This window comes from Bubalus bubalis, chromosome 5, assembly GCF_019923935.1.
Source record: "Bubalus bubalis isolate 160015118507 breed Murrah chromosome 5, NDDB_SH_1, whole genome shotgun sequence".
NCBI lineage: Eukaryota > Metazoa > Chordata > Mammalia > Artiodactyla > Bovidae > Bubalus > Bubalus bubalis.
The window spans coordinates 18,383,296-18,402,069 of record NC_059161.1 but is presented as its reverse complement, the minus strand read 5'-3'; the positions used below and the strand labels follow the sequence as shown (position 1 = coordinate 18,402,069).

Here is an 18,774-nt window from a genome sequence, read left to right as displayed (position 1 = left end):
TGGATCTCTGCTGTATGGGCGACATTGAAGACACAAGTCAAGGGTTCCTGGTCTTCCCAAAACCTCTTCCTGGAAGTAATATGTTGGTGAGCCTTGCTTCTCTGAGCATTAACAATCAGGCATGCCACCTTCCAGCCTTTAAAGGCCAGGACAAGGAGCAAAGGGGGTGATACTGCAGCATGAGAATGAGATCCATCATGCATTCCAGTCAGTAAGATTACACAATTTAATCACAGAAGCAGATGCTTTATTTTTGTCATCATCTATTTTGCTCAATACTTTGGCCACCTGATGGGAAGGGCCAACTCACTGGAAAAGACTCTGAACCTGGGAAAGATTGAGGGCAGGAGGAGAAGGGGGCGACAGAGGATGAGATGGTTGGATGGCATAACCGACTCAGTGGACATGAGTTTAAGCAAACTCCAGGAGATGGTGAAGGACGGGGAAGCCTGGTGTGCTGCAGTCTGTGGGGTTGTAAAGAGTTGGATGCGACTTAACAAGACTGAACAACACAATTTTGTTCAGGAGTGTGTGCTCAGTTCCTGAAACAATGCCTTGGGCTTAAAAATATTTGTCCAGTGATTTGAATGAATTTTGTGCTATGGGTTACGGTCCTACCTCTGAAAGCATGGATTTGGTCTTCTCTGAGAGCCTTTTCTAACCCTGCGAGGTTTACAGAGCTATTGAGAGAGTCACTTGTGACTGGGTCCAAAAAACTGACAGCTGATGGGGCTTTGGGTTCATAGTACCACCTTCCCTTTCACTCTGACTAGGTGTTCAGACAGAAAAGGACCCTCCGATTAAGGGAGCTAGACGATAGAGTAAGGGAGTAAGGAAAGCAAAATACTAATTAGAGCTGACTCACCTCAAATCATAATTGGACCCAAAATGGGCTCCCCTGAAGCAAAAGGTCAACCTGCCATGCCCAAAGGGAGCAGTGCCTGCCGCGGGTGGGGGTTTTCCAGCACCAGAGACTTTCCCTTCACACAGACATTCTCACACAGCAGACCTGTGTCACTGCTCACATGGCCTTGCTGCCCCGCCACGTCCACGGAGGAACACACTGCTTCTCACTCAGACATCACGTCGTCTCCCTTCTCACCAGTTATCTCACACACAGGCACTGCCTTTCACATCTGCGAGGGAACACTCACCCAGAATTTCCAGCCTCTGGGCTCTGGTCACTCTCTTGTTTTCCTCTTCTGCCCCACCCCGCCTTCTCTTCCACCGCTTAGGTGGGAACAACTTGGAAGGGACCCTGCATTCAGGCAAAGCAGTGGCAGCTGATACCTGTCTTCAGATCAGACCACTGACTCACGCGGGGAAGGGCGTGGTTGCTAAACCCGGGAACTTTCTCTGGGGCCTGAAGTCCACCTTTCCCTCGTCTGCAGCTCAAACATTAATTCTACTTTTTCTCCATTTCTGGAGTGGGTTCGAGGAAGCCAGTGGAGCTGACTTGAGGGTAAGAGGTAGGGATGGGCGGGTTCCCCGATTGTTAAGATGTCAAAAAAGTGATTTTAGCCTTTTTGAAATCTTAGTGAGTAGAACTCACTACTGGGGACCCAGTGTCTAGACCACCTTTCCAGAAATGCAGGGCTCTCCTAGAGCCAAATCCAAGAGGCCATCCCCGATTGCGTTTAGAGAGGGGGCGGCTCTCTAAATGCAAAAAGCTCCCACCAGAGCAGGCTCCAACCCGAAAGTGCGGAGACCCCGCAGGTCCTAGCGTCGCTCACGGGGCCTCACAGGGGCAGAAGGGAGTGCTGCCTTCTCCGCGGGGAATGCTAGGGCAGTACTCTCGGAGCCCGGGAGGCGCGGAGACGCTGCGACCGGGCCCCGGGGCAGGGCACGCAGAGCGCAAAGGTCCGGGCGGCCGCGCGCCGGGTACTGCGCGGGGCACTGACGGCGCGAGAGCGTGCGCGCGTGCGTGTGCGCCCCCGCCGGGCCTCGGCTCTCCCGCGGAGACTTCGCCGCGCGGCCCGCTGCGCCGGTCTGTCTCCTCTCCGCAGGACTTGGGGAGAGGCTACTCTAGCTCGGTCTTTGGCAGAGGAGACCCCTTCCCTCCGGCTACACCGATCAATGAGCCACACTAGCCCCGCGTCCCGGGAGCCCTCCGGCCGACGTGGGCCAGGGTCCTTCCGGCTCCATCCCGCCCAGCCCGCACTCGCCGGCCCCGCCCCCGCTTCTCTGGGCGCTCCCGTGCGCGCCTCGCTGCGCCTCTGCGCTCGGCTCGCTCTCCCCCTCCTCGCCTTTCCCGGTCTCCCCGTTCCCTATCTTCTTTTCTGCTCCATCGAGGGGAGAGCTGCCGGGGTGGAAGAGGAAGACCGAGTCATCAGTGAGCAAGTTCGGTCCCTGGACAACTCGCGTGCCAGGCCACCGCTGGGCTCGGCTGCAACCTGTTCCTCCCTCGCCCAAGTGCTCTCCCGCCCGCCCGCTCGCTCCCGCCCTCTCCCCGGCGCAGCCGCGGATCGCTGTTGCATGCTGATCCGGGGAGGCGGCGGCGGCGGCGGCGAGCGCTCCGGGAGGATGCTGGCACTCGGGCTTCGCTGCTCTCTGGATGCTTTTCAACTTCTCTCCCAAGCGCAGGAGCTTTGAAGTCATTTGTCCCTCTCCGGTTGGATCGACTTCTTATTTTGATATTTTGGGCGTTGCGGTTTACGCAGGAACCTCAATACCGCTCTCCTCCCTCCCTCCTTGTCTCCTCCACCTTTGGATGCGTCTGTGCTGGCAGGTTTAAAGACCCAAGTCTTGGTTGTGGAATTTCTTAGATGGACTTGCAGGGGCCGGCGTTATAAAGCATGTCACCGTAACCTCGTCCTTGTCTTTTTTTTTTTTTTTTGAAAAGTTCTTTTGTTTTCATTTTTCCCCTCCCCCCCCCATCAATAAATTACCAAACTGTTACCTAGCGGGCCGGTGCCTGCCTCTCTCCCAGAACTAGGTGGTGCGTCTGCCAGAAGAGGAGCTATGTTTGAAGAGCAGCCTACTCCACCCCTCTTCTCTCCAGTCCCTGAACGCCACCACACACTGGCATTTTGAAAAAAAAAAAAAAAAAATTGTCTCCAGAAACGGAGCACCCCCAAGCTCTCCCCCCCATTTTTTTTTCCTCCTTGAGGAATGGAGCTTCGCAGAGGTTGCATTTAGATTCAACAGTTCAGAGCGGCGGGGTTGCTGCCGCCGCCTCTCCGAAGAGCTCGCGAGGCTCCCCGGAGGCGGTGGTCCCCGTGCCCGTCTGGATGCGGCTCTGAGACTCCGTGTGTCTTTCTGCTTATTGCTGTGTGCGGGTGTTCGGCCACGATCACCTTTGTGTGTCTTCTGTCTGTTTAAACTTCAGGATGGCTCGCTTCGGGGAGGCGGTGGTCGGCAGGCCGGGGTCGGGCGATGGAGACTCGGACCAGAGCAGGAACCGGCAAGGAACCCCTGTGCCGGCCTCAGGGCCGGCGGCCGCCTACAAGCAGTCGAAAGCGCAGAGGGCGCGGACTATGGCTTTGTACAACCCTATTCCCGTCCGGCAGAACTGTTTCACCGTCAACAGATCCCTGTTCATCTTCGGAGAAGATAACATTGTCAGGAAATACGCCAAGAAGCTCATCGATTGGCCATATCCTTTCTTGCCCACCATTACTCCCCTCTCCCCTTTGCATTTCTTCGGGTAAGGGGGGAAACCTAGCATGGAATTTGCCCCCCATCCCTTTCCTGGTGCCGATTTGCCCCTTTGCTGAAGTGCACTCTGTACTTTGGTGCATCTAAGAGGCAAGCGTGGTGCCGTAGAAACCGATGTGGGCACTAGTGTTTTTCAAGGTAAGACTTTTGGTTTCTGATTTTTCCTCCGTGAAAGTCTCCAGCATTCCTGGGTGCATGGTGTTGCGGTGTTTGCCTCTTTTGGGGCTGGGCTTGATTGGATTCTCGGCCCCCTGGTCCCTTCACAAGCTGCATAGAATGGGTTGCCACTAATCTCAGGATTTTCTTTCATACTCAGCCCCCCCTTACGTCCCTTGAAGCCATCCCCTTTGCCTCCATCCCCACCAGCTGGGAAGACATGTACACTGTCTGCCTGGAGGAAAGTGGAAGCTCTGTGAGAGGATTTATCAGCTCAGAAGCTTCAAGAGCTCGGAGCCCAAATGCTGTAGATACATTGACAAATGGATAAATAACACAAGCATTTGGCCTGGGACCCAGCTAACTGCTGGGGATTGAGTTTAAGTTCTGCTGGAAGAGGAGTGAGTGAGTGTGTCCCAGGAGGCAGTCTCCAATGACACAACCCAACAGCTCAGAGTTCGGGTGCTCTTCTCGGTCACAGCAGAGCAGCTTATCAGGGCCCATCCTTTCCTTAGTCCGGGTTGGGTTCTCCTGCCTCTTCAAGCTTGACCAGCTGAGTGCCTTCCCCATTCCCAGGATCCAGGCAGACCTGCCGGGTCTGAATTCATCAGCGGAGGGCTGCATCAGCTGAGGCCAGAGGTGTGCAAGCAATCCGTCTCTCGTCTCTCTCTAGCTCCATAGGAACTGCTCTCCACAAAGAACTGGTGGTGGCAGTGTTAGGGTGAACGGGCAGAGAAGGAGCTCCTTGGCAGGTTTAGTTAAGTGCACTCAATGCAGGCTGCTGATGAGGCATCTCACAGCCTCGTTCTTCACTAAGAATATGGGCATCTGGCAAGGTCTTTAGGAATCAGGGGCTGCTGGATGGTGAGGTAATGAGTAGGGAGCAAGCCGAAGGAGGGGGTGGATTATATACGGGTGTAGGCTTGGAGACATGGGACTTGGATGCTTGTGGAGAGATTTCTTGGGAGGGATGTACCTGCAAAAAGAGGCCACTCCTCGTCTTCCTTCGCCTGCCTCCCCCCACCCCCAACCTCCAGGTGTGCATGGGAAGGCAGCTGGAGCCACCTTGGGTCTCCAGTATCCTGGAAGCTCCTGGCTTGCCCCCCTTGGGGCCTAGGCATCTCGCTGCTACCCCCACCCCAGCCTCTGCCTTCCTTCCTTCCTCCCTAGTTCTCTGCCTCAGCCGCACCGCGATTGGCTGGCGTGTGGGGCTTCTAGGGAGCACCCCTCATTAGAAACGCGGGAGCATCTCTAAGCAGATACTCTTCTTGCTGCAGCTCGCCCCCCCCCCCCGCCCTTCTCCCTTCACTCCCCTCTCCCTCCCACCCCCACAGAGATCCTGGGGCCAGCCGGTTCCAGAGTTAAACCTATCTGGGGTGAGGGGGGACGGGCAAGGGGGAAGGGTCCGGCCCCTGCAGTCCCGCCCGGCCGGTCCGCTGCACAAAGCGACAGCTCTCATTGTGTTTCGTGCTGCGGCTGGCTGCGAACACTCCGCGAGCCAGGTCCCTACAGATTTTCCCAGCAGGCACCCCGTTCCCCGCCCGCCCATCTTCTACAATTCTCCAAAATTTCCCACCCACCTTGTGCTGCTTTACAGCGTGCCTCTCTTAGGGGCGTGTTTACCCAGACAGGCGCCCTCCCGTTGCCAGGCGGTAGACAAAGCCGCCCAGCCGCCCCGCGGGTGGCATAGTGTGCCCGTGGCCAGCGTTGGCACCTCGGACGGCACTCCCGTAACTCCCCTCGCGGCCTGGACTCCACCGTTCCTCCGGGTTTAGCACCTCGGGCACTTCCGGCCCGGCCCAGGCTCCCGGGCGGGGAAATTAAGCACGTCGCCTACACCACGAGGTCGTTGCTTTTCACGTTTTCTTTTCCGCCGCCAAGACGCCGCTTTTCTAGCAGGCATTGGGAGCGGCGCAAGGTGTGACTGTGGGCTTCACTGCGCTCTTTTCATGTCTTCGGCCAGAATGCGCCAAAAAGTCAAAAGAGACAGTAGGGAGTTAATTTCAGCATCCTACTCGGTGCCTTGGCCCTGAGCCGCATCCTAGTGGGCCCTTCCAGCCCATTGTTGGAAGTTTCGCGGTGGTTCTACAGCATGTAGGCTGTTTGTAACAGTGTTCTGAGAACATTTGCTAAGGTGTGTAGAGGAGCCCTGTTGGCAAATTTAAAATACACCATGTTTGCTTTTTATTCCTGGCTGTACAGTGTAATTGACTAATATATAGTGGTGACCATGTGGAAACATTGCACTTACGGGGGTTCCGCGTGTGCTCTAATAGGGCATCTAAGTTCCTGGTCTCACCCCTCTTCTTTCTAATTCCTTTCCGAAATTATGTTCCTTCTTCTTACTGGGAGTCTGAGCACTGGTTTTCCAGCAAAGCTTTGGAGCTCAGCTGTCGGGGTTCAAATCTCAGTTCCTTTACCAGCCCTGTGACCTTGAAAAGTTACTTTATTTCTCTGTGACTCAGTTTCCTTATCTGTGAAGTGACGATGATAATAATGAGTTACTGGGAGAATTAAATGAATTAATATATGTCAGGTTCCTAGAGCACTGCCTAATTACCCAATAAATATTAATAGAGTCCTTAAGACATTTTAGCATACTGAAGCGAGGAACCTTAGTTCTTGGTGAACTAAGTCTTCTAGGTTTTTGCCTCCCACAGACAGCAAGGGGCATCATCCTCATCCACCAAAAACCTAGGGGCTTTTTAAAAATTCAGAATTCCAGATGCAGAGAAGAAACCAGTGGTTATCACAGGGAAGAGGGGCAGAAGGAGGGGTAAAACAGGTGAAGGGGATTAAGAGGTTCAAACTATGGGTTATAAATAAGACACAGGGGTGTAATGTACAAGACAGGGAAATATATAAAATATAGTCTGTATTTTATAATGGGACTTCCCTGGGGGCTCAGTGATAAAGAATCTACCAATGCAGGAGACATGGGTTTGATCCCTGGGTGGGGAAGATGCTCTGGAGAAAGAAATGGCAACCCACTTCAGTATTCTTGCCTGGGAAATCCCATGGACAAAGGAGCCTGGTGGGTTACAGTCCAGGGTTGCAGAAGAGTTGGACACAACTTAGCAACTAAACAGCAACATATTTTATAATAACTGTATAGCATGTTATCTATAAAAATATCAAATTGCTGTGTTGTGCACCTGAAGCTATTATTGTAAATCAAGTATGCCTCACTTAAAAACATTTCGGAATCCCAAACCACACTACAGATTTACTGAATCAGAATTTGCATTTTAATAAGATCCTCAGGTGACTAGTATGCCCATTTGTTTGGGAAATGCTTTTGTCCTCTACTTAAGGGCCAGAATTTCACAGAATGTTAAGATTCAGGACACATGTCAAGACCTGTTTTGAACTGTCATATTCACAGGCAACATGCTTGAGGATTTTGATTATTCATGCAGTGCACCTTCTAAGATAAATACATCTGTTTTTGGCTGCAGAAAGTCACTGGAGAACCCAGGAGTTGTTCAGTCGCTCAGTCGTGTCCAACTGTGACTCTATGGACTACAGTATGCCAGGCTTCCCTGTCCTTTAGTATCTCCTGGAGTTTGCCCAGACTCATGTCTGTTGAATCAGTGATGCCATCCAGCTGTCTCACCCTCTGTTGTCCCCTTTTACTCCTGCTAGGAGGATAATGTATAATTCTGTGTGCTGTGTTAGTGGTTTCTGACCACTACATTTTACTGGTCTTTAATCACATTGGCCTGAAAAGTTAAATATAAGGAATGATGTAACTTATACTTGGGGGATTCTCTGATTTGGATGGAGGGTGGTAACCTTATCCAGTTATTAATAAGGAAGGTCTTGTACTTGTGGGAAAAAATGCCTAGGATAACCAGATTTGGCATGAAAAATGGTGGCAGGTCAACAGCCCACTCTGAATAAGTTTCATTTTTCTTGGAAGCTACATCTGCATAGGGAGATAATTTTATTTTCTTATGGCACTCTCTTCTGCAGTGGATACCATAACCTTTTTGAAAATGTTAATCTGATTTAAAATGTGGTATTGCATTTTACATGATTCTTCTTTTCTTTCTTGCTCATCTAATAGATCTAACAAAAGGGTTCTCTTTTTCTCAGGGAATTGGCTGCTCTGAATGTCATCCTGCATTTACTATGTTGTGTGCTTATTGGTGCTAACCCTTCTGTGCTGGGGCCAGTTGCCCTGTAGACCTACAGGGTCTCCCTCATGGTTCGTGAGATGCTCCCCACACATTTGCGCTTTTCTAGGTTAGAAGAGGAAAGAAAGAAATGGCATGTCTGACTTTGTCATTGAGGAGCAGTGGGGTACTTCTCCCCCACTGATGGCGTGGGTCATCTCAGCAGGGGAGCACGTGTTTCATGTGGAAATGAACATGGTTTAAAGTAGGAAGATCAAATATGTTTTTAGCCACTGAGCTAATGAAGCTCATTGTAATGAACCTGTGGATATTCACTCATGATTTCTTATTGTAGAGAACTTCATTATAGCCCCAAAGGACTCTGGCTTTGAGTCTGAGATTATATGCTGTATTATGGAGAATTTCCCACTGTCAATTGTCCATTATTTTTGGAGGATTTTGGTGAAGATTACTGAGAGCTTTAGTTCCCCAATCTCCCATTATGGCGTATACCTTTCTCCTGCTTTGTTGCCTATAAATATATTGCACCTTGAAAGATAGTAGACTGTAATCCTGGCAAGAATTTCAGGTTGGATGTAACTCCAGTGGCTCATGAGTCAGATCACCTTGATTAGGGCAGAGGCTGGCAGTTAACAAGAACAGAGTCTGTAATTGTAGGCTATGATCAGATAATGCGGAGAGCCTTCACATCTTCTGTGTACCTGGACAAGGAGGCACTGAGGCTATGAGATAAAGGTCTTCATTTGCTGAAGCTCCGAGGACCATCTCCACATTGCCCTGTGACTTTGCCCTTGAAATAAGGTGTGAGAAATACTTCCTCCGGAAACTAGGCTGGGTCTTGTCGAGGGGACTATTTGTAGTTGGGAGGTAGCCTGGAAAGCAAGTTGGAGTGAAGGAGTTTGACAGAAATGAAATGATTTGAAGATGGAGACAAAAATATCCTGGCTGTGATGGTTTTGTCTGTTGTTTTGCGTGTCATTTCCCCACTTTCCTCCACTTGTTTTCCCTGTGCTAGGTGCAGTATACCCAATGAATTAGAGGAGGAGGAGGAAAAAAGGAAAACAGGCCTTCTTTTTTATCTTATTCTGAAAGATCCAGACTCTGGGATTAGTAGCTGGAGCCAAAATTGCTTATCTCTTTTTAGCTGCTGCTGTAAAAAATGTAGGTGTTTTTTTCTTTTTCCCTCAAACTCTACTGCATTTTATTCTCTTTATAGGAACATCTGGTTTCTTTACATCTTCATATTCTTGGTTGAAATAAAATGCAGTCAAGATGTGCTAAACTCTGAGAACTCTCACAGACTCTTTGGCTCTGTGTGTTCCATCAGCTCATCAGGAGCCTCCCTCTTGTCATCTGCAGGGCTGCCTGGGAAACTGCAGCTCCTCAAGCCCAGCCATGTGGACCAGCCCATCAGAGGCAACTGTGCTGATCTAATTTTGTTTATCACTGACCACAAAGACATGAAAGGGGGAACTCACACGTGACTGTAATTAATACCCTTTTATTCAAGGAGAGAGAGACCAGGTCCTTTTCTTCACTTTCTCTTTCTGCCCAGTTCTCCGCCCTTTTCATCTTTCTATATTTCTCCCTCTCATTTTTAGGTTCAGCCTTTGTGAATAATTCATTATATGTGTGGGTTTTTCCTAGGCTTTTTAGAAAAGGAAGGTTATTTGTCTTCCTCTTGGTTATGAGCAAGATCCCTTGCAGAGGGCCAGCTTCACAAATCAGCTTTTCCCTCTAAGTCTTCTGTATTTTTGCAGTGGGACTGGGACATGTGAGAAAGGTAACTGGGGGGAATCTCTCTTTAAATAGGTTTTTTCTTGCAGTTTTTGTAATGATCGCCTCCTCTCCAGTCCTGTTTCACTGGGGTGCCCCATCAGTATGCAGACATTCCCCTCCTGTATTCAGAGAATGTGGTTAACGAGAAGATATTTATGTCCCCAAGCACTAGTCACTCTGAATCCTCTCATCCTCCTAGGTCTTCACGCTGATAAATGCTGAGCCACTGAGCTAAGAAGCAAGCTTCTGTAGCTGCGTCTTTTTAAATTCTGGTGTGGATTCATGTAGGATTGGAGTGGGGAGCAGACACTGAAATTAGTGTATCGTGCTCCCCTCCACTCCCATCAGTACATGTCTTCCAAAACAGTCTCTTTCAAAGAGGGATAAAAATGCCAGGGACCTCTCTCAAGGTTTCTCCTTGCAAACATTCCAAACCTACACAGAGAGGGGTGGTGGAGTGCGGGGGTGGGGGTGTCATCAGCCTTAATTAAGGACAGAAAGTATAGCACAAAGTGTTTATGTTTAGGCTCCTCCAACCGAGTGGTCTCTTATGTGTTAAGCTTACTTCAGAATGCTGTCTATGGTGTATTTTTGACTGCTGAGTACCCAAAGAATGTTTGGGGCTTCCCAGGTGGTGCAGTGGTAAAGAAGCTGCCTGCCAAAGCAGGAAACGCAAGAGTTACTGGTTTGATTCCTGGGTTGGGAAGAGTCGCTGAAGTAGGAAATGGCAGGCAACCCACTCCAGTATTCTTGCCTGGAAAATTCCATGGACAGAGGAGTCTGGCAGGTTATAATCCATGGGGTCACAAGAGTCAGACACAACTGAGTGACTATGTGCACGTGCGTGCACACACACACACAAAGAATGTTTACGGAATTTTCTATTCCCTACATCTTTGACCAACATTCGGCTACGGACTCTTAACCCTATTTATGAGCCCCTGTGTCCCCATCTCTGGAAAGCAAGGAACAGCCAGAAGGTATATCCATAAGAGGCAGAAATGGGCCAGATTAAGGAGCACAGCACTAAATGACTTGAAATGTGTCTGTATCCAGTCCATCCTCGATCCTGTCCCTGGCACCGCAGTAGTTTACCCCTTAGGGACTTCTTATTGTATTGGAATTTTGAGTTCTAAGTTTGTTGGACTGAAAAGTTCCACTCTCAGCCTTTTTGGACTTTTTTCAAGGCCTGCAATGGATGCATTCGTAAAGCAGTTCATCCCAGAGGCAGGTGGGCAGGGGTTGAGGATGTAACTCCAGGCTAGGCTCCAGCTCTAGGCTCCTGTGGTCCAGATGAGTGAATGGCTTCAGGGTGGGGCCCTCCTGTGTCAAGTGTGGTCTTATTGCCTGTGGGTGGTTGATTTGAATTGCTGTTGCAACTGCATAATTTTGAGGCTTTTTTGGGCTGCATTTGGTCCTGCTGCATTTTTGCTGCATCTGTTTCCCCCAATCACTGGAGAATTTGGAAAGCGTGTCTCAGATGTATGCACTGGCTTTCTGAAGGCTTGTGTCAATAAAGCCAGACGGTGGCAGGGGGGTGGGATGTCACTTTTTTTTTTTTTTTTCCTCCTCCCCATTTGGGGGAGATGAAAAAGGTGTGACCAAACAGTAGGTAACAGGTTAGAGGGGAGAAGTGCTGTGGTGGTGAGGTTTGTCAGTGATTAGACTCAGGTGTCATTTCCGTAGCCAAGACACAAGGGGCTCTTAGTGGCTTCCGGGACCCAGAGAAGAGCCTCTGCAAACCAGCGAGAGGAAGTTCCTCTTCTCAAGTCTTTCCCAGCCTTCAGCTCAGTTTTAGGTTTGAAGTGTTTCAAACTTTCTGTGCCTCTTTGTCAGTTTCCACACCATTGTCTCATGGGGCTGGTCAGAGTCAAAAAGCATGAAATGGATTTTCAGCAGTCAGTCATTGACGTCCTGGCCATTTCCAGCTGTGTGCTATTGGAAACTGTCTCACTCCAGCTCCATCAGGGATGTTTCTTTTCAGCAGGTGATTTCTATCAGCATCAAGGCTAATTCCTCATTTAGCCTCTTTGTGTGGAAGTCATATGTATGCAGTCTGTCAGTTTCATCTCTACCATTGGTCTTCAAACTTCACTGTGTCTCAGAATTTCCTGAAGGGCTTGTTAAAATACAGATGACTGGATCTCAGTCCTGGAGTTTCTGATTCCCTCCAGAAACTAAAAATTTGCATTTGTCACAAGTTTTCAGGTAACACTGATGCTGCTGGCCTTGGAACCGTACTTTGAGAACAACTGCTATGCCTGGCGATGCCTTTAGAGAAGTCTAGTCTTAGAAATCACTCGTCGAAAATCTCTGTCTCGTTTAACAGCCTGAAGCCTTGTTGTTAACGGGTTCTTTTGGGTTCGGGTCTTGAGTCTTTGAGACTTTCTTTGCCAAAATGCAGATGATCTTGGGAGCAGGGACATAGTAAGCTAGTGTATGATATTATCAACTTAGTCGGTTCTTCTTCTTTCTGGGCTTATGATTGAGAGCAGTCTCGTCTGAGAACAGGCAAAGGACATGCCCCCTTTAATTCCAGCACCTAGCACAATGTTGGCACTCAGTGAGCATTCAGTAATCTGTTGTTGAATGATCGAATTCATCAGTTACTGTTGATTAAACACAAGCATAACTGAAGTGCCTATTAATGTCTACTGTTGCACTGAGCAGGTCCTGTAGGACCCGGTGTAGCCTGAGTAGGGGGAGAGGAGGATGGTAGGAGGTGGTCAGGGCACTGGATAGCTGGCAGGGGATTGGAAGGTCATTCCATGGGAAGCTGGAGATTGTAAAAAGTAGCTTCACTTAATTCAGAAGGTTGGTCAGGGTCGCTCTAGTTTCTGCAGCATTCACCACAGGCTGTGCAAAAAGTACACTGTGTCTGTTGTTATCTGGCATTTGCTTGTACAGAACTCTTTATTAATTGGCACCCAGAGATCTATGGTTTAATAACAATTGAGATTTGTACTGATGGTCCCTAGGTACCACAAAATGCTGTGGTGCTTTCTGAATATGATCAGCAAAGCATTCATTACATTATGTTCAACATGGTTTGAATGGTGTGTGTACTTTATTGTATTTGGAGCTTTTGCAAATATATAATCCATATTGATTATATAAAGTGGCTCATTATCACTTTTTTTTTTCATTGAATTAAAACCTTCTTCTCTAGTTATACCGGATAACAGAGGAATTTTGGCATTGTTCTAGAAATGAGTCCTTTTTACTCTAGCAATGCTGTGGGATCTAGAGATGGATCCTCGTACAATTGTCGTAATGTCAGATGGTGGTTAGAACAAAGTCATTATTTTTTAAATGGATTGTTGTCTCAGCAGGCTTTAGATTTACTGGGCGAGTTTTCCAGCTGACAAGCTGGCATTGCATCTAACAGGGTGTGCTTGGTTCTGTGGGCTTACGTTGAAAATGAATCCCCGGAATTTCCAAGAGAGTCTCTAATAAGCATCTCAGCAAGAGGTGACGCTGGTGGTAAAGAACCCGCCTTCCAGTGCAGGAGACCCGAGACGTGGGTTTGATCCCTGGGTACGATGGCCCAGGATCCCAACATCCCAGAATGTGGGAATTTTCTAGCATAGTCAGCATTTTTAAATTGTGATCCACGGACCATCCCCCCACTCCCAAATGAAATGTAAGCAAAACTGTATTACATTTTGGAAATAAGGGGCCACAGGATCACTTAAAATGCAATAGGATTTGTGATTTCAAGATAGAAAGCAAGAAAACACTGTACCAGAGGGACCAGGGAAGATCCCCTGGAGGAGGGCATGGCAACCCATTTCGTATTCTTGCCAGGATAATCCTAAGGACAGAGAACCCTGGTGGGCTATAGTCCATAGTGTAGCAAAGAGTCGAACACGACTGAGCGACTTCACTTTCACTTTTCACTTTCATGCATTGGAGAAGGCAATGGCAACCCACTCCAGTGTTCTTGCCTGGAGAATCCCAGGGATGGGGGAGCCTGGTGGGCTGCCGTCTCTGGGGTCACACAGAGTCGGACACGACTAAAGTGACTTAGCAGCAGCAGCAGTAATCCTAAGGACAGAGGACCCTCGTGGGCTATAGTCCATAGTGTAGCAAAGAGTCAGACATGACTGAAGCGACTTAGCACAGTACAAGAAGTTGGCAGGTAATACTTCTCCCAAGTTGGCTGACTCACCTAACTTTTGTACCTTGGACTATTCTGTGCTCTGTTATATTCTTGTCTCATTTCTGCTAGATCAAGATTAAAGGATGTTTGGCCTGAAACTGTTCATTGCAGGGTGATGGTCTTTAGATGCTTAAGGCTATGGAACTTTAGAGTTGGAACTTAGTTGGAACTTTAGATTGACCAGAATGACTGTCTTGATGACATCTAGATGATTGTTCCTGGAGTATGGGGACAGTTATATCCCTCTGGTACAGTGTTTTCTTGCTTTCTATCTTGAAATCACAAATCCTATTGCATTTTAAGTGATCCTGTGGCCCCTTATTTCCAAAACGTGATACAGCTTTGCTTACATTTCATTTGGGAGTGGGGGGATGGTCCATGGATCACAATTTAAAAATGCTGACTATGCTAGAAAATTCCCACATTCTGGGGTGTTGGGATCCTGGGCCATCGTAGCCTATAGATACAAGTATGACGGGAACTCCACAGGGAAGAACTACAGGTCTGTGTTGGTGTGAGTACATCAGCACGCTGCCATGATGAAGCATGCACATTCTAAGCAGCGAGCACCAGGGTAGTATAGGAACTCTTGCTGTATCACCCTGATAGATGACCATCAGGCTTCCAGTGTCAGAGTGCTCTCCCGTTATTAGAAAACTTAAAGGATAGCAAGTTGAAATACTCTTCCTTATAGTCTCCACCTGTTAGTTATTTTCCCCTCCTTTTCTGTTCTATAAAGCAACACGGACCCAAATCTCCTCCTTGTTCACTTGTGCTGTGAACACAGTACTATAGCACTGAGCAGTGCTGTTGGCTAGAACTTTCTGTGATGGTTTATGCTTCTATTTGTGCAGTCTAATGCTGTAGCTGCTAGCCACATGTGGCTTCTGAGCACTTGACATGTGGCTGTCGTGACCAAGTGTTAAATTTTATTTCATTTGAATTAATTCAAATTTAAATAGCCACATGCGGCCAGTAGCCACAGTATGGGGCAGCAGAGGTAGAAAGGCCACATAGAGTCAGAAAGGCTGAGTTGCTATCTGGGATCTGCCCATCATTCGCTTTGTAACTGGACAAGGTTTCCCTAGCTTGGTGCCAAGGCCTTCTTGTGATCCACTCTGCACATGGCACCAACCTGTCTCAGCTGCTGTAATGCCCTCCTCTCCCTCTGTGTCCATGGGCTGCCTGAAGGGACCATCCTTTCCCAGGCCTCTCTGCTTGTGCACTTGCTGCTGTCTATGCCTAGAACGTCTTCTCTCTCTCCCCCTGACTGCTCGGCTTTAAGACTGTACTTGAGGTCACTTCCTCCAGGAAGCCTTCTTTAATTTCTCTCAGCAGAGTAAGACCAACTCCCTCCTCCTGGCTCCCAGATGATACCTGGTTTATTACTTTATTGTAGTACTTACCCCATAGTTTTAGTAATGGTTTTAAATCCCTGTAAGTGAGAGCTCATTATCTTTAAGTTTTAAATTACCAGGACATAAAACAGTGCTTATTAACATCGGCATTAAACATGTTTATTTAAATTAAAATAATTTTTTAAGGTTTCTTTGTGTGAAGAAATTGCATTCTGGCTCTGATAATTTGAGGTTGTAGTCAACTGAAAACCTTGGATCTTCTGCTATGAATTGATGGCAGAGTTAATTTTCCCTCACGCTGTTCCCATTCAATTTAATTTTTGAATGTAAATTCAGGACTCTGTTTATTTCATTTTATTTCTTTGCTTTTGGTCCAACAGTCCATCCTGTAGAGATCCTTTTCAAGTGGGGACAGGGAACTAACATTCTTTGAGCATCCATGAACTTCAGACCCCATGCATGTTATTATCCACATTTTATATATAGGAAAACAGGCTAAAGAAGATTAAGTCAGTTGCCCAACATCATCACCAGTGAACGTGAAGCCTGGTGGTCTGGATCCAAAGCTTAGGTGGTTGTCATGACACATTGTTTCTAGACCCTTTTCAGGATAGTCAGCACTCTTAATATGAGCGCTATGTCAACTGCAGACAGGACAGGCACGTGCTTTATCCTTTCATTCAAGTAATTGATGGAATTATGGTTAGAATTTGGACCCTCCCTTCTGCTTACCACTAGTACATTGGTCAGTGTTCATCGACTGTTCAGCTTTTCTCACATTTTCTCAACTTCAACCAGCTGATAGCCCTCTATCTCATCTGTAAGGATATTGGGCAAGATATCCTTGCCATATCCTTGTCATAGGCTTTGCTGAAATCCATACACACTTTTATACCTATTTCATGCCTGTGCAAAGAATCCGCCTGTAATGCAGGAGTTCTGCGTTCAGTCCCTGGGTCAGGAAGATCCCCTGGAGAAGGACATAGCAACCCACTCCAGTATTCTTGCTGGGGAAATCCCATGGACAGAGGAGCCTGGAGGGCTACAGCCCATGGGGTCACAAAGAATCGGACACAACTTAGCATCTAAACCACCATACCTGTATTAGGCTAGGAAATAACATCTTGCTTTCTCCAAGGTCCATACTGGGTGTTATTTTCAGAGACTCACCTAGACAGCATTTTATTTCTTTACTAGGCAGTAGAAGTTTTGAAGTCTAGAATCCCAGGAGTTGAAGTGATATTAGACATCAGCTAGTCCACTGCCCAGTTGAGGAAAGCTTCACCTTAGAGGTTAGGATTTACCAGTCTCTGCTTGGAAGCGTTAGTGTGTCAGTTAAAAACATGGCCTTTAGATTCAAGTCTTGATACCACCTTCACCACTTCTAGTTGTGTGCCTTGGGAGTTATTTGACCTTGGTGTGTTCAGAATCCTCAACCATAAAATGGAAATAGAAATTTTACCCACAGTGTGTATCTTATAGGATTTTTGTGACGATCAGATGAGATAACACATGTAAAATGTAAGAATAATGTCTGGCACATAGCAAGCCATGAGTACATCTTAGTTGTTAGTGTCTGGTTAATTTCAGATGAATCACCATTAAATTTCTACAGATCAATTTTCCCCTTCTAACAATACCATTTGCTTTCTACTGACTTGTTGGCTCTCTAACCGGAGCACTGCCAGATGTTTATGTGGCCTCAAGTTGGTTTTGTAACCTCGCTGAGCCTCAGTGTCTTTAGGCGTGAGGTATAGGTCACCTGCCCTGCTTTGCCTCCCTTCCAAGACTGTTGTAAGGCTAACATCAGCTAATATGTGGCAAAGTCCTTTGAAAAGATGTTAGATATTGGGGACTTGCTTGTAGTTCAGACTGTAAAGAATCTGCCTGCAATGCAGGAGACTCGGGTTTGATCCCTGTGTCGCGAAGATCCTCTGGAGAAGGAATGGCAACCCACTCCATTATTCTTGCCTGGAAAATCCCATGGACAGAGAACCCTGGCAGGCTATAACTCATGGGGTCGCAAAGACTAGGACATGACTGAACGACTGACAGTACTACTACTGCTAACATTTTATTGAGTATTTACTATGTGCCAGATTCTTGTGCTAAGGGTGTCCCGTGGATTACTGCATTTATTCCCCATGACAGTCCTACAGAGATATGCATGCTTGTTTTCTGCATTTCACAGTTGGGAGGATTACATGGAGAGGTTAACTCATTTGCCCAAGATTACACAATACGCGAGAGCTGGAGGCCTGGATCAGAGCCCGTGCTCTCAACCACCTCAGTGAGGTGGTCTGCCCACCAGCCCTTTTTGTTTTTCTTCTCAGAGTTATTGGGTTTACATTTTTAATGTTGCATTAAAAAACACCTACATCCAAACCTGCCTTTTTTCATGCATCTCTAATGCCAATTTTATACCAACATTATCTCTGAGGACATGTTTGGATTTACAACTCAGAGAAAAATATCTTTAGGAGCAATAACGTTGCAGAATTTTCCTAGCAAACTTTTTATTTTTATTTTTAAACTTTACATAATTGTATTAGTTTTGCCAAATATCAAAATGAATCCGCCACAGGTATACATGTGTTCCCCATCCTGAACCCTCCTCCCTCCTCCCTCCCCATACCATCCCTCTGGGTCGTCCCAGTACACCAGCCCCAAGCATCCAGTATCATGCATCGAACCTGGACTGGCAACTCGTTTCATACATGATATTTTACATGTTTCAATGCCATTCTCCCAAATCTTCCCACCCTCTCCCTCTCCCACAGAGTCCATAAGACTGTTCTATACATCCGTGTCTCTTTTGCTGTCTCGTACACAGGGTTATTGTTACCATCTTTCTAAATTCCATATATATGTGTTAGTATACTGTATTGGTGTTTTTCTTTCTGGCTTACTTCACTCTGTATAATAGGCTCCAGTTTCATCCACCTCATTAGAACTGATTCAAATGTATTCTTTTTAATGGCTGAGTAATACTCCATTGTGTATATGTACCACTGCTTTCTTATCCATTCATCTGCTGATGGACATCTAGGTTGCTTCCATGTCCTGGCTATTATAAACAGTGCTGCGATGAACATTGGGGTACACGTGTCTCTTTCCCTTCTGGTTTCCTCAGTGTGTATGCCCAGATGAAAGCAGATAAGATACTCAAAACCATCAGCCATAGACCAAGGCATTCTGCTTTGTTTTTGTACATAAATGGTAGTTGCAGGTTTCAGGTGGCCTGATTGAAGGCATGTGGAAGTGTCTGTCCTAGAGCCCTGGCTTGGCCTCTGGGCAGGTTTTCTTCTCAGGGGTTCTGGGTCTTCTAGTTGCCTCCTCTTCATCTTTTTTCAGGCTTCTGAGTACTGAGAGTCTCCATCTTTGTCCTGTTGGAAAAGGGAGTCAGGATTGGATTCCATGAACTCTGGAGGAAGCTTCTGAAAGGGCAAGACGGATGTGACAGGGAGGGGGAACCTACATGGCTTGAAGCCCACGGCCATTTGCCTAATGAGCCTGGGGAAGG

The 18,774-nt window shown here is 47.5% G+C and overlaps 1 protein-coding gene and 1 long non-coding RNA gene across 5 annotated transcripts in view; one reads left to right on the top strand and one right to left on the bottom strand.

The window, feature by feature from the left end:
- Positions 1-3,180: 3,180 nt before the first annotated feature.
- The window catches only part of CACNA1E (calcium voltage-gated channel subunit alpha1 E), a 338,709-nt gene continuing 323,115 nt past the window's right edge, over positions 3,181-18,774 (top strand). For all 4 annotated transcript variants that reach the window (XM_025285523.3, XM_044942756.2, XM_044942758.2 and 1 more), the window contains exon 1: positions 3,181-3,595. In XM_025285523.3, the coding sequence (XP_025141308.2) occupies positions 3,330-3,595 (266 nt within the window). In that variant the 5' untranslated portion in view covers positions 3,181-3,329. The remainder of the gene's footprint in view (positions 3,596-18,774) is intronic.
- On the bottom strand, positions 3,881-6,566 carry LOC123333643. Its single transcript, XR_006551067.2, has 2 exons — positions 5,394-6,566; positions 3,881-4,789 (listed from the first exon to the last, which is right to left on the bottom strand). It is a non-coding gene; the product is annotated as an uncharacterized LOC123333643 (long non-coding RNA).